The following is a 24,888-nucleotide window of genomic DNA, read 5'->3' as shown; positions in this document are numbered from 1 at the left end:
TTTTGCTATACATTTTGAACATTTTTATTTTTTGTGAGAAATGATGTTACTTTTTCAGGCCAGATTAGCATAAAGAAGTTAAAAGGAAACAGGAAAAAAAAGTAAGCCAAATGGGAAAAGAAAGAAAATTATTATCTCGTTCCTTTCGCATTCTTCTTCTTCTTATTATTATTATTATTATTATTATTAAAAAAACATAATTCCTTTCGCATTATTATTATTATTATTATTATTATTATTAAAAACATAATTCCTTTCGCATTATTATTATTATTATTATTATTATTATTAAAAAACATAATTCCTTTCTTTTTTTTTCTTTTTTTTACATAGGCATCACCACATTATCAAGGCCAAGAGGCCACTCAAGGATAAGGGTTAAAGAGTGTACAGTAGAAATTGGACATTATAGTAATCATTAGTAATGAAAATTTGGTAAAGTTGATAACTTATATGGAACGGCTCATCAAGAACTTATTTACGTTAGACTTGAAGACAACCATATTGTAGTCAGCCGGAAAGCAGGAAAACGGAAGACAATTCCACAGGCGTGCAGTTCTAAGAAAAAAGCTTTGTTCATGGAATCTACGTTTAGGTTTAGGCACAGATAAAGAGTGGGGGGAATTATTGATAGTGTGTACAGCTAGACGAGTGTTTCTTGTGAAAGTTTGGCGAGGGGGGACCATAGATTGAAGCTCATTCGAACACTTTCCATGAAAATAACGATACATCAGAGACAAACTCGCAACATCTCTTCTGTGAGATAAAGGTTGTAAGGAAAAGAAAAGGACATCTCCTATGAGGCTACGAAGTCTATTTTGAACTCTATCAAGGCAGGCCAAGTCCTTTCTAGCAGCTCCTTCCCAGATGTGGCAACAGTATTCCATCCTTGGACGTACCTGGCTCTTATATAGATAGAGGATAGCATCAGCAGTGAGATATCTACCGGATCGATAGAAAGATCCCACCATTTTTCCAGCGGCCTTGGCAACAGATTTGATGTACGTGTTCCATTTAAGATCAGGAGTAATGGTCAAGCCAAGAAGTTTGTCAAAACTTGAGGCCTCCTGAAGACAACAGCCATTCATTTCAATTGATGTCAGATGTGGATCGGAATGTTGATGATGTAAAGAGAGAAGCTTGGTTTTAGATGCATTAAAAGTAACCAGCCATTCTTTACCCCATTGTACTACGTGCTCAAGATCAGAGGAGAGAGAATTGGAGAGAACTTGGTCGTTTAGTGTCTTAGATGTGCTACCATAAATGGTAGTGTCGTCAGCATAGATGTCTACAAATGATGTAAGGATGTGATTTGGAAGATCATTAATGTAGATCAGGAAAAGAGTTGGGCCCAGGATGGACCCCTGAGGGACACCGGCATTAATACTGTGAGCTTCTGATTTCTTTCGCATTATTATTATTATTATTATTATTATTATTATTATTATTAAAAAAACATAATTCCTTTCGCATTATTATTATTATTATTATTTTTATTAAAAATAATAATTCCTTTCGCATTATTATTATTATTATTATTAAAAACATAATTCCTTTCGCATTATTGTTATTATTATTATTATTATTATTATTATTATTATTAAAAAAACATAATTCCTTTCGCATTATTATTATTATTATTATTAAAAAACATAATTCCTTTCGCATTATTATTATTATTATTATTATTATTAAAAAACATAATTCCTTTCGCATTATTATTATTATTATTATTATTAAAAAACATAATTCCTTTCGCATTATTATTATTATTATTATTAAAAAAACATAATTCCTTTCGCATTATTATTATTATTATTAAAAAAACATAATTCCTTTCGCATTATTATTATTATTATTATTATTATTATTAAAAAACATAATTCCTTTCGCATTATTATTATTATTATTATTATTATTAAAAACATAATTCCTTTCGCATTATTGTTATTATTATTATTATTATTATTAAAAAAACAATTCCTTGCGCATTATGATTATTATTATTATTATTAAAAAAAATAATTCCTTTTGCATTATTATTATTATTATTATTAAAAAAACAATTCCTTTCGCATTATTATTATTATTATTATTAAAAAAACAATTCCTTTTGCATTATTATTATTATTATTATTATTAAAAACATAATTCCTTTCGCATTATTGTTATTATTATTATTATTATTTAAAAAAATAATTCCTTTTACATTATTATTATTATTATTATTAAAAAAACATAATTCCTTTCACATTGTTGTTATTATTATTATTATTATTATAATAATAAAAAAATAATTAAAATTATTACCTCGCTCCTTTTGCACGTCAATTCTTAATCATTATTCATTATTTCTTTTTTTTTTTTCTTTTTATAAAAATAAAGTATTTTAGAAATCGAAAAAATAAAAAAGTTAAAGGAAAGCAATTAAAGCCATTTGCTTTTTAGTGTTTGTCTGAATTAATTGACGATTCAGCAACCACAAATGTAAGGATGAGAACTTGGATATGGAATAAAGTGTATCTGGCGATGACAGGGATATTGAGATTGTTCACATTTTTTTTTGTGTTTACTTTTTTTAAACCTTTTTGTTACTTTTTTCTGAACTTTTTGGTTACTTTTTTTTATTACTTTTTCGGTAACTTTTTATCACTTTTGGTTACTTTTTATCACTTTTTGTTACTTTTTTGTTACCTTTATTTGTTACTTTTTCTTACCTTTTTTGTTACTTTCTTGTAAGCTTTTTTGGTTTCTTTATCACTTTTTTGTTACTTTTTTTTTGTATTTTTTTTTTTTGTTGTTACATTGGAGATACCATAGGAGCACAAGGAAGTGCTGGTTTGAAAGCAACAGTCAGAAGAGGATAGAGTAAGTTGAGGTTACTTCTGCCATGATTAATCAGCAGAGTGTTACCACAGTTGACCAAGGGAAAAATTTATCACACATGTGTCTGCAATGTGATGAAGTATGGAAGCGAAATTTGGTTAGTGAGAGTTGAGGATATGTGTTGCATGGAGAAAAAAATAGACGGACCTATACAATACGCACCTCTCTTATATATTTTTTTCTTTTTGGCTTTTTTCAATGTTTTTCAGTGGATTATTATCGATTGGATACTAATCTACCAGATTATTCCCCACCCCCGTTTGCAAAAAATTCAATATTTAAAGATTTTTAGGAGGTACTTGTTTCTAATACAACATTCTAGTAAATCGATCCTCCATAATCGAACCAGTTGACATTTGAAGGGCAAACTTTTAAAAAAGGCCAAATTCAATAAATTTGGCCTTTTTAAATGTTGACTGGTTCCATTGTAGCAGAATTGGTTTACTAGAACGTTATATTAGAAACTGAGCACTTCTAAAAATCTTTAAATATTGGATTTTTTGTATTTTGGTGCGGAGGATAATCTGGTATATTAATGTTCTTCGATAATAATCTGCTGAAAAAATTTTTAAAAGATGGAAAGAAAAAATGTATTAGGAGGGGAGGGTTACATTGTACAGCTTCATCAAAAAATGAAATGAGAATGATTTGATGGATGTATAATGTGTAAAACCCTTAAACATTTTGACCATATCAAAAAATCAACTACTGGCCTCTCAAAGTTATGCTTTGAGGGTATGTTAGAGGTCAAAAGAGACAGAGGGATGCCAAAGAGAAGATGGAGAGAAAATGTTTTTGATTGGACATCTCTCAACGGTTGGGCGTCCATCAACCAACTTGCCCTGGATCGGAAGGAATGACGAAAAACAAGTCACATGTGTTCGCAATCCACACCAAGCGGAAGATGCTACTCATGATTTTAATGTGAGACTTAGACTTAAATCTGACGAGCTCAAAGGAAGATCATAGGGAAATGTGCGCAGAACAGGAGACTTTGATGGTATGGCCACCCTGAAAAAAATGAATAAGAGTTCTTGGGTTGGTAGATGTAGATCAGTTGAGATAGCAGGAGATGATCAAGTAAAAGATGGGAAAAAGTGATAAGGATGAAATGGTATGGGAGTCAATTTATAGAAACAAATGCAACAAATAAAGAGTGTGATTATACATCAGTCTAACTGTTATGGGTGGAAGACTCATGCATAACCTGTGTGCCAATGCCAAGAGACATATTTTTTAGGTCTTTATAATAAGTGGAAGAGTTCATTATTATCTATAGGGTGGACACACCACGACATCCCCTTCCAACCTTTAACTCCACAAGTGTCTAAGTATCGTTTACTCCTAGGACATCACAATAACATCTGAAGATTTCTGTTTGGGGCCACAGACTATGTAGACTATATCTCTAATCTTTTACAATTAGATTTAAGGTCTGTGTCTCTTTAGTAATATCATCCATTAGTTTCTGAATGACATCCAAATTCTGTTTTGCAAGTTCAGTTAAGTTGGTATTTCTACGTTCATATAAGGAAGCTGCAACTTTTCTTCTTTATTTACATCATTTATTTATATCATCCTTTTACTTGTTTTCTAATTGCTTCTCTTATGATGTGGTGAGTTTTGCAACAGTTTGTGATAGTTGAGAAACGTTTTCAGTTTGGTACAGTTGAAGGTAGATTGTGGCTCAGGACAAATGGATGCATGAATTGATCAACTTGTGTATAACTGTGTCAAGAGACATATTCTACCAGTCTTTATAGTAAGTGAAAGAGTTTATTATAGTGTTATTAGTGGACACACTATAAGAGTATTGATTCTGGATTATCTGTTTTTATTCTTTTAATCATTTTTTTTTATTTTATTTTTTATTTCCAGGCAGTTTTGACTCGTTCTTTAGGAGTTAAAGGAATTGTTAAAAAGAAGCGAGAACTCTACTTGGTTGGTCAGACACGGATTCATGTGGACGATGTAGAAGGTCTTGGAACCTTTATGGAATTGGAGGTAAAAACTTTATTTTTTTCTGAAGAACTAATTTCAAATTAAAAGGTTCATATGTAAAATGGATATTTTGAAAGGAATCGATTTAGTATTACACCATATCTGATGTGATGCAAATTCTATACTTTCCCCGATGTGAATTGGTCCTGGGTATGAGTTGGACCAGATGTAAATTGGTCCTGGGTATGAATTGGACCAGATGTGAATTGGTCCTGGGTGTGAGTTGGACCAGATGTAAATTGGTCCTGGGTATGAGTTGGACCAGATGTAAATTGGTCCTGGGTATGAGTTGGACCAGATGTGAATTGGTCCTGGGTATGAATTGGACCAGATGTGAATTGGTCCTGGGTATGAATTGGACCAGATGTAAATTAGTCCTGGGTGTGAGTTGGACCAGATGTAAATTGGTCCTGGGTATGAGTTGGACCAGATGTAAATTGGTCCTGGGTATGAGTTGGACCAGATGTAAATTGGTCCTGGGTATGAGTTGGACCAGATGTAAATTGGTCCTGGGTATGAGTTGGACCAGATGTAAATTGGTCCTGGGTATGAGTTGGACCAGATGTAAATTGGTCCTGGGTATGAGTTGGACCAGATGTAAATTGGTCCTGGGTATGAGTTGGACCAGATGTAAATTGGTTTTGAGTATGAATTGGACCAGATATAAATTGGTCCTGGGTATGAGTTGGACCAGATGTGAATTGGTCCTGAGTATGAATTGGACCAGATGTAAATTGTTCTTGAGTATTCATTGGACCTCTATCCAGTGATAAGACTTCAATTTTGGCAGCTGAATCAAGAAGTGATTCCCATGAATGCTAAAAACCTCTAATTGCTTACTCTCTTTCTTTCCTCGTTTCATTTGGATTCACTTTCTTCCTCACTTCCTAAAGCAAGTTTCATGTATGAACTCCAAATATTTTCCAACCAATGAAAATCATTTTAAACACCAAAAATTACAAATATGTTGATGTAGTAAGCCGACGTTAAGTTAGAAACTCATGTAAAACAAACAGCAAAAATCTAGAGAGACATCGAATGCTGCAGTACCCAGTACCCCCCCCCTGACGCTAGCCTTTGGTCAGAGGAGCCAGATAATACTCAATGATTCACATACCAGCCTTATTTATCTCACGCGCACATGCTTACACACTAACAAGATTCAGCCGAACAAAAACGAACGACTACTCACAGCTATATATGCATGATACGATAAGAACAAGATACCCCCCCCCCACACACACACACAATGCCATGCTGACAAATACTCACATAATATTTAGCAAAAACAAAAAAAAATACTTTTACTTAAGCTGACGATTAAGTCAAAATCCTAGTAGCAGGGAGGTGGATGAGGGTATTAAGAGGAGTAGGAGGAGGTGGTCAGAGTATGTGAAGAAGTAATTTAATTACTCACAAAGAGAATCTCAAAATTTTAAATTTATGGTATCTTTGGTCAGAGAAATATTTCAAAATAAGTTACCTTTTGTTAACTGGAGGTTTTAAAGAGGATTCTTTTGGCTAGATTAATAAGCCTGAAATCATGCCAGAGCTGAGTTAGTGTGAAAACTAAAGAGAGAGAGCCACCTAACATTAGAATATTCTAGAACCGTTTCAATCTTTCTGGAAGGCTCGAGAAATTTCTGGGACTTTCTGGATTTTTCTAAATCTTTCTATGGTTTTTTTCTGTTCTTGTAAATTTTTGAAAAAACAAGTGAAGCATGCGTGGTCCCCCGTGAGTGCACAGTGAACGAGACATAAAAAAAATGACTAACCCCAAAGTCCCCAGGGGACATCAAATCTCGGTGAAAATGAACAAATAGTGCAGTTTTAGGCCTTAACATATGTAAACTTGAGTTCTGCACCATGCAAAAAAAGAAATGATTAAGTCTAACCCCCCCCCCCCATTTAGCCCCAAAAGTCTCCAAAGCTTTAACATATTTAAATTTGAGTTCAGCACCATGCAAAACTGCTAAATAGACATACACAGAAAATTTTGGACAAATATGGTAAAAATAGTCCCAAAAATCGAGTGTTTTTATTAGCCCTAAAAGAGCCTCTGGGGCACACTCAAGAGTTATTGCGTTTGTCTATGACAAACAAAATTATATAGAAATCAGTTAGTTACAACTTTTCAGAAAGTTTTATAAAAATCCAAGGCATCAATTTTTTTTTAATAAGCACAAAAGTGTCCATTTTAGCCATTTTAACCCAAAGGGCACCCAGGGGGTGAGGGCAACCGGAGTTTTGCCGGAAAATCCGTTCTGTTATTTTTTTATTCATATCATGTTGAATGTTTGTGCAAAATTTCAAAAAATTCCAAGGTGTACTAATTGAGAAAAGTGCGGACAGATATACGGACAAGGGTGAATTTACAGGTCCATCCTCCTTTTGTCGGGGGGACCAAAAAATCTTTCTGAAATGACAGATAAGACCTCTCTGTATATTAGTATATTCTAAGGAAGATGAATTAAGTAATATTTTCAAGCATGAAACTTTTACCATTACTAATCAGTAGAGTGCTATCACTGTCAACCAAGGTAAGAGTCTGTCAGGCATGTGTGTAAAGTGTGATGATGTATGGAAGTTAACGAGTAATGGTTGACAACATATACATTGTGTGTAGAAAAATGATACGAGAATGATACGATATATGTGTGGATCTTAAAGACAAGCTTAAATCGGATGAACTCAGATGAAGATTACATCTAAACAGTATAAGGAGATGTGAGAATAACAGGAGACTTTGATGGTATGGCCACATTGAAAAAATAGATAAAAGTTCTTGGGTTTGTAGGTGTTTTCTAAAAGCCGTCCAACATGCCAGCATGTAAAACAGATGTCAGACTGATTATGATGACAAAAGAATGGATAAGAGTGCTTAGATTGATAGCTCTAGAACAGTTGACATAGCAGGGCCACTTCACAGGAGAAAGCCAAGGGAAACATAGAAGGAAGTGATAGAGACGTATTTGAAAGAAAGAAGGATAAATAAAGACCTGGACAGAGATAGGTTAGTCATATCATTTGGATTATTTGGACTACTGTTCTCATCTTCAGTGTTATTTTCACAATGTTTCGACTGATGTAATCTCCGACCTTTTGGTGTATCTTGTCGAACTCAAGAATCTTTCTGTCAAAGTCGAGAATCTGCATGAATGGAATAATTTATTTGATCCAAAGAGGTAGTATGAACGAGATCATAGTATTCCTATGGATTAAATAAAAAGTTCCATTTGAAATTCCGTGTAGATTCTCAAGTGCAACAGAAATATTTCTGAGTTTGACAAGATACACCTGAAGAAAGTTGGATGTTACATCGGTCGAAACGTTGTGCGAATAACTCTCAAGATGAGGACAACAGTTTGAATAATTCAAATAATACGAATTATCAATACTAATCTAAAATATTCAGAAACAGAAGACATAGGTTAATCTCAATTTCTTTGGTTCTTATCCAAAATTCAAACTAATTAAAAAAAACAATTATACAGAAAAATCATTATGATGTACTACTTTATCATGGAATGAAAATGTCATATTCCAAAAATCATATAAATTAATGAAGTAGGTTTTTTTAATATAAAAAATCATTTATTTTATTTTTTTTGTTTAGTGATTAATACAATATTGTAGCCATTACATGACTGGTTTTAAAATCTTGGTAGTTCAAATTGAGTTGTCTTCCCTTATTTATAAATATGGTGGATCAATACACGTTTCTCACTTCCTCATAAAATTGGATTTTCTTAATTAAAGAAAAAAAGCTATTTGATCAATTAATGTGACTTTTGGAATATGACATTTCTGTTCTGTGATAGGTACGTACATCATAACAATTTTTCCAAATTTTTGTAATCAAATTTTAGAAGTGAATTCTCAACGTGCTCCAGTTTTTCTATTCATTGTTTATAACTTCCACATCAATTATCTTATAATGTCTCTTACAGATGACCTTTCCCTCTCAAATCCATGACGTATTAACATGTTTATTAAATCTGTTATTTGTCAATGACTGGATAATCCCTGAGCTGATAATTCGAGGCTACAGGAATTAAGAGGCAAATTTTGGAAAACTAACCTCTGACCTAACTGTGCTAGTATTACACTTTTACGCAAAATATTATTTAAAAGATAAACATAAAATATTCCTTTTACTGCCATCTGTGATTTGGAGTTTCTTTTCAACAGCCTACCAACTCTTACCTGTATTTTGTCCTTTAGTTCTTACATTCGAGGAGTGATGCTTCTGACAAAGGAAGAAGAATTGCTCCTTTTTGTTTTGTTATGTTAGTCTTATTAATTATATATTTGTTGTTGCGTGTTCGTCTTAGTGTGTTCATATTAGTGAGATAGAGACACGGTACATTTTAAAGGAGAGACGGGAACATGTAATTCACAATGAGAGGGGGATAGATATATAGATAGAAGAGAGATTGACATTTATACAGTTCTGGGAGTGTTTCTATAAACATTATATTTCTTTAACACATATTTTTGAGATGATAATTATCAGTTCTTTTATCATAAAGAAGGAACAGCTGAGGGGGGAAACATTTTTAAGATGATAGACATATTGCTTATATGAATTTTATACACAAAGTTCTTTATACTGATTTTAAGTTCTTATAAATGATTCACAATACCTTTGTTTGTTGAATGACATAACACAAGACAGTTGTTACAAAATATGATGACGTCCTTTGTTTCTTGACCAGTCAATGATTTCGCATCAAGGAGTTCAAAGTTTTACATGATTTCCTTCTTCTAACCTTCGCTTCCAAAGGTGGATGTCAGCTCTGTCTGTCCGACCTCTGACTCGGCACTGACTTCTGTCTCTGACTACTCTAACCCTCTGACTGTTTGTCTCACTAAAGCTCTAACTATATTGGCAACTCATCTCCTCCATGACGTCATTGCATGACCAAACAACGTGCATATCAATCCCGTGGCCTGACATGCCTCACGTGTCTAAACATGCACTGTTCCTTACATATCAACAACAAGAGTTCTCTAACCTATTTTTTCGGCTAACCTACTTTACAAATATGTTTAACATTTTCCTATTTCGTTTCAAATTCCTTATTTTAATTTCATTTTCATGAACAGAATTGAATCATCAAATTCCATTTTCAATAACATTACTAAACAACAAATTCCTTTTCAACAAAACATCTGCTTGTTTATTTTAAACTCTCGATCGGAATTCTCCTGAATCTTAATTCCAAACGTAGCTTCCCAGGTTCTAATTCTCGGACTATCCTATCTCATTTTTACTTACTTACAAGAACAGGCGACCTGTTCTCTAACAGTTTTTAATAGAGAAACTTGGTCGTAGCTTTGAAAAGATTATTTCAGAAGTTTGATTTGAAAATTAAGAAAACCGAATAATGTTATATAATCTACAATATAAATCTCACCTGCCTATTTAAATGTATGTATGTGTGTGTGTGTCAGGTCATGTCATATGCTACTGGTACCATGTAACCCAGTACTACCTGCCTCATGGTCGGTTCACCGGTGACTAAACTGGTATGTATGTATGTGTGTGTCAGGTCATGTCATATGCTACTGGTACCATGTAACCCAGTACTACCTGCCTCATGGTCGGGTCACCGGCGACTAAACTGGTTCCCCCACCAGACTTGTTTGGTGAGGAGGGCGGCTAGTCTCCCTGGAGGATTAAAAACAAGACCTTCCAAAGGGCGAATGAACTCTTTTTCTAGGACAACGGCCAACTAGCACCGTGTACATTTGTGTGTGTGTATATGTGTATTGGAGTGGAGAGGGCTCCCGTAAGCCGTGGTGAAGGCAACCTTTCTAGGAGAAGCAAATCTCTGATTTAAAAAACAAAGCGGGAGACCAGTACCCGCATTAAGCTGGTCTGCAGTTTAATTTGTTGCTGGCTATCTTGCTCTTGCTTGTTGCTGGATCTCAACATTTTGAACCGAGAGAGAGAGACTTAGCTGTCGTACAAAGCTAAGACTCTGTAACATCATCTTTGTATAGGCATTTGGGCTCATGGATTTTAAATGTCTGAGGGAGTGGCACTCGTCTGACAAGACGTTGCAATCATCATATCATGTATGTATGTATGTATGTATGTATGTCTGCCTTAAACTATTGACAGAGGCGACGGATTTTCATGAGATTGGTATTGTTTTGAAGCTCGACTCTTCGGATGAAAAATATAAAAAAATTGGCTAAAAACATTAATTCCTTCACCCTCAACTGGCCCTTTTCTACAGGGAGGGGTTGCTTTTTTGCCAATATTTTCAAAAGTCATTCTCTCTTTTCGATTGACTAGCCTTAATTTAAACATTTGTCACTTCTGGTTTGGCAATGGGCGCAACATCAGAAACGGCACTTTTTGTTTTTTTTTCATGTTCTTTTCATCCTTCGTGGTACGGGTCCTAGCACCTGCCTACTACCACTTTTCTTTGTTTTGCTCTACACACCCTCTAAACACCCGGGCAGCAATGCCAGGCACCCAGGCTAGTTTCTTATTAAAAGATTAAAATAATTTTTTGCTTTTTTTTCTGAGATTTTCATTGCTATATAACTACAAGCAGGGTGACCTGACGTTGCCCGGGATTGAATGATGATCAACGAATGTTTTACCCTCCCATATTTTATTGTCATCGAAATCTCTGAAATCGTTCATTGCTCAATCAAATCTATTGAGTGTCTGCTCTCGTTGGGGACCCATCGCAGTGCACAAGGAGGAAGTTTCACAGGTCTCCTCATAGTGAGGTAGTCTACATTGCACTGTAGAGAACCTACTGCTGATTTTATAAAATTAATTTTTATATATAACTAGCAGGGGTACCCAGTGTTGCCCGGGTGTGGAGAGGTTTTATTATAAGGGTATTGAGCAATCCAGCCCTAAAAAAATAGCAGCGAAAATAAAAAAAATTAGCAGCAGTAGCCAGGCTCGGACTTGTAACACTAAGAGGAAAAGGAGGTGTAAAAAGCAAACGGTTTAGTCGTCTTGTGATGTCACAGGCCTTTGAAATGATGTCTTTTATATGTACGTCGAGATTGGTAGGTGCATGACTTTGCAAAAATGTTGATGCTAAAAACTGATCCCTCCTGTCAAAAATGACCCAGTCGACAATCAAAGAATTAATGTTTTTGGCTAATTGATTAGGCAACTTTTACTTTACCATGAATTTCGATATTAATGTAGTTCTTCCCTTCCCACCACCGACAACATAATAGTAAAAGAAATGATGTCATTTCTGGATATGATTCCACAGGTAATCTATATTTTAGGAATATGACATAGTGGGAGATTGCTTTGTAGCCCCAAAACGGACATTACTCTCTCCAGCCCCATCCTAAAAGAGAAGCTTTGGTAATCCCTAGCGAACCCGTTTTAAAGCAACATAATCATGCTTCTTTCTACCCACCACTACAACCGTGACGTCATTGATAACATTGAAAATTCAGAAAAATATGGATCACTCCTACAGAAACTGGCCTAGTTCACCTTTAGAGAACACCAACAATATATATGAATTAAAGGAATTTTGAGATCGTAAACTGCTTCAGCCATTTGCAGGACTGACTCCATATCCCAGCTATTTTAAAAAATATACAAGTAATAAAGTAATTTTGAGATCGTAAACTCTTAAAGTCATTCCCAGGACTAACTTCATACCCCCCCCCCCAAAAAAAACACTATTAAATATATACTTAAAATAAAGTATATATGAGATTGAAAACTGTTTCAGCCATTTCCGGGACTGACTTTATATTCTATAACCCTCAATTTAACTCCGAGCAACATCAAGTCTTCTGCTTGTATATATTTCCACCTGCCTCATTCAATCCTGGGCGACTCAGAGCCCTCTGCTAGTATATATTTCCACCCGTCTCATTCAATCCTGGGCAAGGCTGGGCCTTCTGTTTGTATATATTTCCACCCATCTCATTCAATCCTGGGCAACTCCAAGCCCTTTGCTAGTATATATTTCCACACATCTCATTCAATGCCGAGCGACGTCAGGCTTTCTGCTAGTAAATATTTCTAACCATCTCATTCAATCCCGTGCGATGCCGGGCCTTCTGCAGTATATATTTCCACCAATTTAATTTAATCCCGGACGACGCCTGACCTGCTACCAGTATATATTTCAACCTGTCTCATTCAATCCCGGGCAATGCCAGGCCTTCTGCCAGTATATATTTCCAACTGTCTCATTACATCTGGGGCGACGCTGGGTCTTCTGCTAGTATATATTTATTTCTATCTAATTTAATCCTGTGCAACGATGAGTGGACTGCTAGTATATATTTCCACCTATCTCATTCAATCCCGGGCAATGCTGCGCCTTCTGCTAGTATATATTTCCACCCCCTCTTATTCAATCCTGGGTGACGCCAAGTGTTCTGACAAGATATATTCCCACCTGTCTCACTCAATCCCGGGTGACGCCTGGCCTTCTGCTAGTATATATTTTCACCTTTCTCATTCAATCCCAGGCGATGCCGGACCTTCTGCTAGTATATATTTCCACCTGTCTCATTCAATCTGGGTGATGCCAGGCTTTCTGTTAGTATATATTTCCATCCGCCTCCTTCAATCCCTGGCAACACTTGGCCATCTGTTAGTATATATTTCCACCCGTTTCATTCAATCCCAGGCAATGTTGGGCCTTCTGCTAGTATATATTTCCACCCGTCTCATTCAATTCAGGGTGACGCAGGACCTTCTTCCAGTATATATTTCCAGTGGGGGAAATTATTGATAGTGTTTTCAGCTAGACGAATGTTTCTCGTAAAAGTTTGGCGAGGGGGGACCATAGATTGGAGCTCAGACGAGTACTTGCCATGAAAATAACGATAAAGCAGAGACAGGCTCGCAACGTCTCTGCTGTGAGAAAGAGGTTGCAGGAAAGAGAAAAGGGCATTCCCCACCAGGCTACAAAGTATTTTGTCAATGCAGGATACATACTTTCTAGCAGCTCCTGCCCAGATGTGGCAACAGTACTCCATCCTTGGACGTACCTGGCTCTTATATAGGTAGAGAATTGCATCAGCAGTGAGATATTTACTGGATTGATAGAAGGATCCCACCATTTTCCCAACGACCTTGGCAACAGATTTTATGTACATGTTCCATTTCATATCAGGAGTAATGGTCTAGCCATGAACTTGTCAAAACATGGAGCCTCCCCAAGATGAGAGCCATTCATTTCAATTGATGCCAGATGGGGATCAGAGCGTTGATGATGTAAAGACAAAAGCTTGGTTTTAGATGCATTAAAAGTAACCAGCCACCTCTTTCCCCATTGTACCACATGCTCAAGATCAGAAGAGAAAGAATCAGAGAGAATTTGGTCATTTATGGTCTTTGATGTACTGCCATAGATGGTAGTGTCATCAGCATAAATATCTACGAATGATCTAAGGATATGATTTGGAAGATCATTGATGTAAATTAGGAAGAGTTGGGCCCAGGATGGACTCCTGAGGGACTCCAGCATTAATACTGTGAGCTTCTGATTTTTGCCCATCCACCACTACTCTTATGAACCTATCGGAGAGAAATGATTTAATAATTAAGACATTTCCAGCTATACCATAGCTGGAGATCTTGTGGAGTAGACCTTTATGCCATACTCTATCAAAGGCCCTTGATATGTCAAGGGCAACTTCCCTAGAAAGAAAGCCTCCGTCAAGAGCTTCACTAATCCTATGAGATATAACTGTAAGCACACCTGCTGTAGATCTAGCAGAATGGAAACCATATTGTATATCACTAAGAAGTTAATTTTTGCTGAGGTGGTTGACTACTTCTCTATTTAACAGATTCCAGCAACTTACTCATGACGCACAGGAGACATAGGTCTATACTGAGAGGGAGATGACCGATCGCTTGAATTCTTAAATACTGGGCATACTGACGAGGTTTTCCAGGGTGTTGGAAAGCAATTCTCCTTAAGACAACACTTAAACAGCTTTGTAAGTATGGGAGCTATTTCTGGTTGAAGCTTTTTTAACACTATAATAGGAATGCTGTCAGGGCCAGTTGCTTTATTGGAATCAAGGTTTTTAATTAGCTTGGCAATATCATGCACCGATATTTGTATGTCACATAGTGTTTTCTGATACAGGAGGAAATACTGGGGGTTGGCGGCCTTGGTCACATAGTGTAGCTGCAAAGATCTTGGCAAAGAGTTTGGCTTTATCTGATGCTGACGAGATGGTCCATTGATGATAGTTGGGATAGAGCACACGCTTCTGTTCACCATTTGCCAAAACTGATGGGAACCAAGCCACTGCTCAGCTACTTTGAAATTAACAGACTGAGCATACAACTCTCTTGCGTTCTTTATTACTCTTTTACAGTGGTTGCTGGCAGTCCTGAAAGCGGCTTTAGTCTCAGCACATCTATTACGTTGGAAGCAATGGAAAAAGTGATTTCTGTGCGCAATGGCAGCAGCACATTCTGGAGAGAACCATGGTTGGCTGTTAGGTTTTTGCTGGAATTTTTTCAAGGAAATGAAACGGGCTATGCCTATAATTAACCATTCCGTTAGGTCTGATACTACAGTGGACACATCCTTTATAAACATGAAATGCAGAGGTAGATCTAATATAAATGTACGGAAGCTATCCCAGTCAGCCATAGTGTATCGATATACTGTACTTATTACATTTTGTATATATTTCCGCTTATGCCATTCAATCCCGGGCAACTCCATGCCTTCTGCTATCTCATTCAATTCCAGGAGAAGGCCGAGCTTCCACCCTCTTATTCAATGCCGTATGCATAATCTGAAGTGTTGTTCAAAAACTATTTTCATTAATAATTAATTTTCTACTTTATCATTGTTCATGTAATGATAATAGCAAGTAACCCCCAACTTGAAGATGAATGACGTCATCACCAGAAGTTACACCGCCCCTCCCCAATTTCTTTTCAGCCAAGCGATCATTTTCCTGTCCACTCCCCCATAAACAGAGTTAAGATATCATATTGTAATTGATACTAAAAGAAAAATGGCTGGTTAATTTTAAAGAAATGGCATCATTTCCAGTATAGTGACTGGGCAGTTTTCAGTTCTTTGTAAAATCCATCGTTTTCTTTTGTAAACATAGCAAAGCAACTGGTTTTTAATAAATATTTGCAATCATTTTCTTTTTCTTCCTCATTGATTTTCGTGATACTTTGATATTTTACTATTTGAAACCTGATAATCACATTGGTACCAATCGATTGGTGAAAATTGGTATTTCATTCTGTGTTATACTGTAATCTTACCCTCAAACAGTCTCTTTCGCTGACGTCATTTCCGGTGACATTAGTCAGCATTTTTCAAAAGTACATTGAAAATGTTAAAAATTACATAACGTTAGAATTTGGTGAAATTTTATGACCCTCCTTACAGAAAACCGGCCAGTTCACCCACTTAGAATTAATCATTTTGGTCAATTTTTCAATATTTTGTTTCAGAGTTTCTGCTCTTTATAACAATACCAAGTTTTTAGCAGACATACGAACAAACAAATAAACAAACAAACAAACACACAGACGTTTGCACTTTATATAATAGACTAGCAGGGGTACCTGGCGTTGCACGGGTGTGTGGAGGTGTAATAAGAACCCTGGGGAGAATTAAAAGGTGTTAAAAAAATGGTATTATAGCGGGGTTCTCCGGCGTTGCTGGGGTTGAGTAAGGAACCTGGGGCGGGGGGGGGATAGATAAATAAAAAAAAAAAGTGGTAGTAGGCAGACAGGCTTAAACTCATAACGCGAAGGAAAAAAAAAAATGTGACATCTTTGCCGAGGTCTCCAGCGTCTGACCAAAACTTCGGAACGTTGAAATTAAGCAAAGTCAATCCAATCAATACAATGACTTGTAAAAATGGCGATGCAAAATAACTGGCCGTCCTTGTAGAAAACTGGCCAGTTTCAGGTGAAGGAATTAATGTTTTTGGACAATTCCGATATTTGTCGTCCAAAGGGTCAAACTTTAAAACGATACCGATCTCGTGAAGATCCGTCGTCTGTCGAAGTTTTTGCAAGACATACAAACACACATACCGCATTTTCCCTTTGATATAATAAATGAATGCTTTAACTGTTTCAATTTGCAAACTTTGTGAAGTGGTTGCAAATTGGCAAACTTGGCTAGTTAACAAATGAAAACATACCTACACTAACCAGAAAGCTTGATATAAACATGTACTTATCATGAATGTTATTTTTGCAATGTTTCGGACAATGAAACCTCCGACATTCTTTAGATGTTGCTTGTTGAACTTGGGAATCTGTATGGAAATTTGAATGGAACTCTTTTATTTAATCCACAGGGGTAGTAGGCTCTCGTTCTGTCAACCATGATAGAGTAGAAGTCTAAAGTAATTCATAATTGTATTCTGAGTGTCTTCCGTACCGAGGATTGACCCTTCAACCTTCAGAAGAGTGTCACAACTTTTTAAGCTGACAATCGTATTCATTGGGAAGTAATGTTTCCTCTGTTGTTTAGTACAAAAAAAAAAAAAAAAATCAAGTGTCATTTTAAATCTTTCGGAATAAAACATTTTGTTTTGTTTTAAAAAAAATAATTTTGTTTCAGCAGTGACTGTTAATTAAGATTATGATAGGTCTCAAAAATAGGTCCTGCACTGTCAGACAAACTCCATCCCCTGCTTTATCGACACAACATTGCATTCCTGTGCTTGTTTTCCAAGTACTAAAGTACTTAAAATGTGCTTCCAAAAAACAACAAAATTCCATGCTGTAGAGGTCTCACAATGCCGAAGAACCTTCTATCCTGAAACTTTCTTTCCGTAAACTGCTAAACTTCAGAATTCCCTCCCTGTATCCTGCTTTCCTAACTGTACTTTTTTTTAAACAAAAGTTTAAATGTGATGTGAACAATATTTCATTGCTCAACTCCCTACTTAGAATGGTCCCAATTCATAGTAGATTCTTATGCCTTATTTAGGCTGAATATAGTGTGAATAATTAATTGTTAACCATTCTGCACTTTCAACTAGCAATTTTTGGGTGTAAATTCAACATACTGCTGTTAAAGCTTGCTACTCCAAAATTCAAATCAACTCAGTCTCTCAAAATCAGGCTGTTTATTCAAACTGGCAGTATCTCATTTGCATATGAGGTGATGAAAAAATCTTGTTACTTTATGTATAAATATATACCATATAAATAGAAGTAGTAGCCATGTCTTGTTTTCTTCATTCTGTTTGTCTATCACCAGACACTACAGGTTGCACAGAAACAGGTTTGTACCAATTTTTAAGACATTTAATCACAATGAGAACAAAAAGAAAAAAAAAGGCAATAAATAAAATCAAGCACTGTATTGGAATGAAAACAACCTGTGCATTCATGACCTTACCATTGAGGAAGGAATGTGCAACATTAATTTTAAACTTATTTGTACAAAACTTTACAATTTTTGTTTTGTATTTTTGCAGGTTATGATGAAAGATGGTCAGAGCCAAGCGGAAGGAGTTGCAATTGCCAATGATCTCATGAAAAAACTTCATGTTCAAGAGTCGGATCTTGTCGATAAAGCCTACCTAGACTTTTTGCTTGAGAAGCAAACGAGTTAAGATACAACAGCACGTATACGAAAATTTGATGGCAAACTTGATAAAATAAACACATTTATAAAAAAATTTCATTAACTGAAATAGTTTTTATTTATTTATATATCTTAGTTTTTCAACTTTTATTTAACATGCAGCATTGCATGATATTATCATTGCCCCCTTATGTTGAGGGTAAAGGAATTAATGTTTTGGGCCAATTTTTCGATATTTGTTGTTCGAAAGTTCAAGGTTCAAAACGTTACCAGTTTTGTCATGTTCCAACGCATCCGTCAGAAGTTTTAGGCAAACATACATGCATACATTTAAACAGACAGGTGAGATTTATATCATAGACTAGCGGGGGATCCCGACATTGTCTGTAGGTGTAAAAGAAAAAGTTTTGGTAGGCAGGTAGGCTTGAACCATAATCCTTGAGGCAAAGGCGGAAAAAAAGTGTGATAACTTACCTTGGTGCTACGAAGGCAGTGGAATGAGAGTGGATGAAATTAAATGATTAAAAAGTTAAGTGACATGTGCGTAAATTTAATGAGGTCAAACATCACGCCATAGGGGAAATGAAATGCCGCACTTAACTTTGGCTGTGAGGCAGTTCTTTTGGTTTTGTTTTGTTTCCCCACAGGTGTTGGGGGAAAACCAGCTCCCTATAAAAAAGGGGAGTGTCCAAATGAATAATAATTGTCTGATATAACAGTTTTCACTGCATTGATCAAAACTGATTTACTTTTTGGCGTGAATTTTATAAAAATCAATCAAAATAGATCTAGACATGACGTCCCTTCGCAAATTGTAGGTATTACGATTGAAGGGGTACATAAAAAGTTCTAAGAAATAGTAATTCCCCAGAGAACCCTAGTGAAAAAAGCCTTTGCTGGACATACAAAAATGCGTGCACTGCTTTTGCCTTTTTATATATATAGACTAGCGGGGGTACCCGGCGTTGCCTGGGTGTTTGTAGATGTGTGTGGTGTTAAATAAAAAAGAAACCTTGGTGTAGGATCGAACCCGAAGCCCTGAGGCGAAGTTTGAAAATAAAATCGGCCAGCCAGAATGAGTTAGTGAAAGATGTTTGAATTTATTTAAGTAAGAAGCAAATTGACAGGTGCGCGGCCGGAAGTCGTTGAGCGTTACGACGACGACGTCAATGACCAGGTTTGTTTGTTATAAGCGAAGTAAAAAAAGAAAACAATGTTAATGCTTAAGCGGGAAAAAAAAAACACAAAAAAAACTAATGTAAGGCAAACAAACGATGAAAACAGAAAAACGAACATGTGAAAAATGGCTTGAATAAACCTGTTTCAATATTAAAATTTTAAAAATCGGTGGGTACCCGGGTGTTTTTGGGTGTATGGTCGGGGGTGGATAAGCGAAGTAAAAAAAAAAAAACCAAAAAAAAAACCAAAAAAAAAACCAGATAAACGAAGTTACGTGAAAAATGGCTTAAATAACACTGGTTCAATATTTAAATTAAAAAAAAAAAAAAAAAAAAAAAAAAAAAAAAATCGAAAAAAAAGACATCTCACACCACGATTTGAACCCAAAACGTTTAGATAATGAACCAATGCGCTAATCGACTGACCTAACGCGACGTACATGAAATTTGTTCAGTTTTTCAACTATTTAAAATAAATCAGGTCATGCTGTCACCTGGCGCATGCGTAGAACTGGTCAAGAGGGCCGTTTTTGTTGACCCTCCTGTCGAAAATTGTCGATTTTGGGGTGAAAAAATGAACGTTTTTGGCCAATTTTTCGATATTTTGAGCGAAGGATGGGGCTTCAATATGATACTGAGTTTGTGAATTTTTGTTGTGTCTGTCGAAAGTTTTTAGCAGACACACAAACATACACACATACATTTTCGCTTCGGACGACAAATATCGAAAAATTGGCTAGAAACATTAATTCCTTCACCCTCAACTGGGCACTTTTCTATAGAGAGGGGTCACTTTTTCTGCCAATATTTTCGAAAATCATCCCCTCTTTTCGATTGACTAGCCTTAATTTAAACATTTATCATTTCCGGTTTGGTGATGGGCGCAACAGCAAAGACGTCACGTTTTTTTTTGCACATTCTTTTCCTCCTTCGCGGTATGAGTTTGAGCCTGCCTGCCTACTAATGTTCTTTTTTTTTGCTCAACACACACCTCCAAACACCCAAGCTAGTCTATTACATAAAAGGCAGTTGTGTCTGTATGTCCGGCTAAAAGTCAAAAACTACAGAACAAATAAGCATTGGGTATATTCTGGATCAGCATTGCCCCGGATGAAAAATATTCAAAATTTAAAAGAAATTACAGGGTGGAACAATAAAATTATCGCCATAGAAAAGACATGCTTCCATTTCCGTTTGATGAAAACAAGTTTTCTTTTTTTTGTAGAAGACCATCTACTAGTTGGCCAGTTGTGTACAAATCCTAGCAATGACAGGAGCATAGGAAAGTGGCAAAATGTTCAATGAATGAGATTGGAGATGTGCCACTGTACAATTCATGCTCTCTACCGATCCAAGTTAGGACAACCGCACCATTGCCAGAACTCTCAAAATACATTGCTGGATTACCACGAATAATGGGGATGTGATGAAAACAGTTTCTGGCCAAAGTTATGGATTATAGTGTGGTTTCAAGTAAGGGTCACATCATGCCACCTCACATCTTCGAAGTTGGCTTGAAAGTAGTGATGGGACGATGCCAAAATTTTTCCCGATTCCGATCCGATTCCGATTCTTGTAAAATTTATACATATTTAATTAGAGATTTTTTTTGTTTGTTTTTTCGTAAATTTTCAAATTATTACATAAACCCCTGGTTAATGTCCGCGTATATTTTATCTCAAATGTTTGCCTTGTAATTGATTAAAAATTGTAACACAACAAAACATTTATTTTGATTTTAAAACAAAGCTATATTGTACCAGTTCGTATTTACTGTATAACATGGTACTTACATGAATAGTGGAAAATATTCGAAGATTGGTAGGAAAAATAAGAAAACGATGTAAGAACAATATATTTAACAACGCCACTTAGCAAAGCCACATCTCATTGTTACGAACGAATTTCTAAATAATAATATTACTATTATGAAAACCATTTTTAACGTGAGATTGCGTGAGCTTTCTGTGCTTTCTCTCGCAGCTAAATCCCTATTCCAAAATTAAATATTACTTTTATAGATTACGTGTTAGAACATTTTTTTAATTGGCGGAAAGAAAAGCGATCATTTAGAATTTAGAGTGTAAGATCAGTTTCGAATATAAATTTAACGTAAAATGATCATCATTTCTGGCCATCCTAATTCTTTATGGATATTAACTAAAGTGTTTCCCACTAAATTAAGTTCGGTTTGCAACGTTGTAAAACCATGTGTAATCGCTTAAAAAGTAGACACCCTATCCCCAATAAGCGCACATAATTTAAAATTGGTAACACACTACAGCTCATGTTACGTTATATTTATTTGTGAAACTGACTGTCTATTTTAAATTCCTAATCGTTTTATATTAGTGTTGTGTCGATTAATCGGAATTGGGAATCGGATAAATCGGTAATTTTGGGGGTATCGGAATCGGTATTGGAATCGGAAAAATTTGTGCCTAATTTCCGATTCCCAAATCGATTCTTTTAATATTTTTAAAAAGTTCATTTTCAATTGTTTGTACCGATTATAAATATTTCTTTCTTTTAAACTATTAGTAAAACTAAAGAAGATCTAAACTTATTTTATATGCGTAAAATAAACAAAACAAAAATTGAAACTTTGCGAAAATTCGCTAGGTAACCTTTAGAAGAATGCAGTTTATTTTCAAAGTAGCGAAAGAATTGTCTAAAATTAAAGAAATATTTTGCCCAGAAAAATAATATCAAACATTATTGCTAATTAAATGAAAAGTAGAATATAAAAGTGTTGGGTTTTGTCGGTATGTTTGCTGCTCCCTCACTCGGCAATCGGTATTGACAAATATAACAAGCCGTGCATGCATGGTCCCCCTCTATGTGAGGAGGGGGGATCGAATAAAGTGATAAAAAAAGTGATACATAACTGATAAAAAAACAATTTTGAGTGAAAAAAAAATTTTCAAAAGTTTTCAGAAAAATGACTAAGTTCAACTTTTGCTCCACACCCAATATTAGCCCTAAAACCTCCAGGGCTTGTGACTCTGATTTTTCCCAGGGTCAGTGATACTTCCATCAGGTGTATATCAGGTATGCCCATGGTTTTGCCAAGTTTCAGAAAAATCTAATGAATGGATGAAAAATTATTCTGAAAAATATGTCAATTTTGTCTATTTAGAGTCATTTTGAGGTATTTTTTTTACCTCTTTTGCCCCCATGGGGGAACTGATTACTTGTAAAAATGGACAGACGGCTATGTTTCAGGCCTTAAGACATGTAAATTTGAGTTCAGCACCATAAAAAAACACTAAATAGAGATACATAATCACATTTTAGATAAATATGAAAAAAAAAAGAGCCTAAAAAAGGGGTGGTTTTTAGCCCTAAAAGTTCCCGGGGGGCGCAAGCCAGAGTTTTGCCAGGGTCAGCGATACTGAATTTACATTTGCAACAATTGCCTTCACATTTTGGACAAGTTTCAGTAAAATCTAATGGACGGGAAAAAAGTTATGGGGCCAAAAGTGTCATTTTTGCCATTTTGGGCATTTTTGACCCCTTTTCAGCCCCTGGGGGAGCAACGAGAGTTTTCTTAAAAAAAAAAAAAACTCGATGTTGTGCACATCTACGTATTGGAGTACAACTTGTGGCAAAATTTCAGAAAAAAGTAATGGACGGTTATCCGGGAATCATCCGGACGAACAGACGAACGCCACTGAAAACTATAGTCCCTCTCCGATAAATCATCGGGGGGACCAACAAGGAATGGGCAAAATTGTGAAAAGGCTTGGCCTTTGATTTAATTTGAAATATGCTTCCAGTGTGATTTTCTTTGATTCTGCCGGTATTGTTTATGTTTATACTTAAGGATTGCTACGACGGCGCCAATGCCGTCTGAAGCCGAGGCCTCCGTGAGATATATATATATCACGGAGGCCTCGCTGAAGCCCGCCAATCTCACTCAAAAGTTGAGTTGAAAGTATTATGGGGTAATTAACACCTTCGATGCCGTTGGTTTCGACAACAATACTTTTTCACAACCACTTGCCAAATTTCTCAAGGAGTTTAATATGAAAAGATTTCAAACGAATAGAGTTTTATTTTATTTTCCTGGAGCCACATTGTCTGACACCGTCGCATTTTTCTCGGGTTTCGGAAAAGTTAAAAATATACATGAATATCTCACAATGAATTTATCAAAGTCTGGATAAAATAGATAAAGAGAAAACATTTAGAAATTTTTCAGATTGAAAAAGAAATTATATTTACATTTAAAAGTCCCCCCTCATTGAAATTCTACTTTTGGACGATATTTGTAAACCCACTAAAAACCAAATTATTTTTAGATCTAGGATGAAGCTCTAAACTGTCTTCACGTATTAAAAAAGGGTGCTTGTGCAGTTTACGCTTTGTTAAAAAACGAAAAATAAAAAAATAATATATATTCTACGTTCTCGTTATGGAATGAAGTTCTCATAAAAAAAAATCACGTAATTTCATCAAATAGTTTTTATTTTATGCCGTAAAAACGATTTGGGAAATTCGGAATCTTCCTAAAAAACTGCGATAATTAGTCAAGGGAGCGTAAAACAAAAACTATTTAATGAAATTACGTGATTTTGTTATGAGAACTTCATTCTATAACGAGTACGTAGATCTATAGAGTTTAGTTTTACTAATAGTTTAAAAGAAATAAATATTTATAATCGGTACAAGCAATTGAAAATTAACTTTTGAAAAATATTCAAAGAATCGATTTTGGAATCGGAAATTATACAAATTTTTCCGATTCCGATGCCTCGAAAATTACCGATTTAACCGATTCCGGATTCCGATTCATCGGCACAACACTACTTGAAAGTCAACACCAAAGTGTACCTGGACGTGTTGAAGATCATCTGGTGCAATCAGGTGGCCGCTAGCAGACCCTGAGTGTGGCAGCAGAACAGCACTGGCCCACAACTTCAAAGAGACCCAGGCTTGGCTACAACTTTATACTCTTCTCTCACTGACCTGAACCCACTGGACTACATCAAGAACATCACCATGACCAATAACACCAAAGCCAACCTGATCGCCGCCATCCGTTGACGCTTGCAGAAAAGCATGCGCCCAGTTTCGAACCTGTATCAAGGTGGTGATTGAGGCTGAAGGCGGGTACATTGAATAGATGTCAGCTCTACTACATAATCAAGTTACCTGAATTGATTTTTTTCAATGAAAGTTTTAAAATAAAGCTTTAGTGTTGTTTTCTTTTGGGCGACACTTATCATTCACCTTGTATTTATTCTTCTGCTTAC

The 24,888-nt window shown here is 35.7% G+C and overlaps 2 protein-coding genes across 8 annotated transcripts in view; one reads left to right on the top strand and one right to left on the bottom strand.

Moving 5' to 3' along the window:
- LOC145265479 (uncharacterized) overlaps positions 1-18,551 on the top strand; it is a 50,804-nt gene extending 32,253 nt beyond the window's left edge. For all 6 annotated transcript variants that reach the window (XM_080121347.1, XM_080121350.1, XM_080121351.1 and 3 more), the window contains exons 4-5: positions 4,765-4,890; positions 18,343-18,551. In XM_080121347.1, coding sequence (XP_079977473.1) covers positions 4,765-4,890; positions 18,343-18,480 — 264 coding nt within the window. In that variant the 3' untranslated portion in view covers positions 18,481-18,551. The remainder of the gene's footprint in view (positions 1-4,764; positions 4,891-18,342) is intronic.
- LOC145265482 (S-phase kinase-associated protein 1) overlaps positions 1-24,888 on the bottom strand; it is a 147,713-nt gene that overhangs the window by 69,690 nt on the left and 53,135 nt on the right. The gene's annotated exons all lie outside the window — the stretch shown is intronic.

The sequence above is a fragment of the Euprymna scolopes genome, chromosome 40 (assembly GCF_053919585.1).
Source record: "Euprymna scolopes isolate OS-2025 chromosome 40, ASM5391958v1, whole genome shotgun sequence".
NCBI lineage: Eukaryota > Metazoa > Mollusca > Cephalopoda > Sepiida > Sepiolidae > Euprymna > Euprymna scolopes.
The sequence above is the reverse complement of the archived record's forward strand: the minus strand, read 5'-3'. Positions and strand labels throughout refer to the sequence as shown.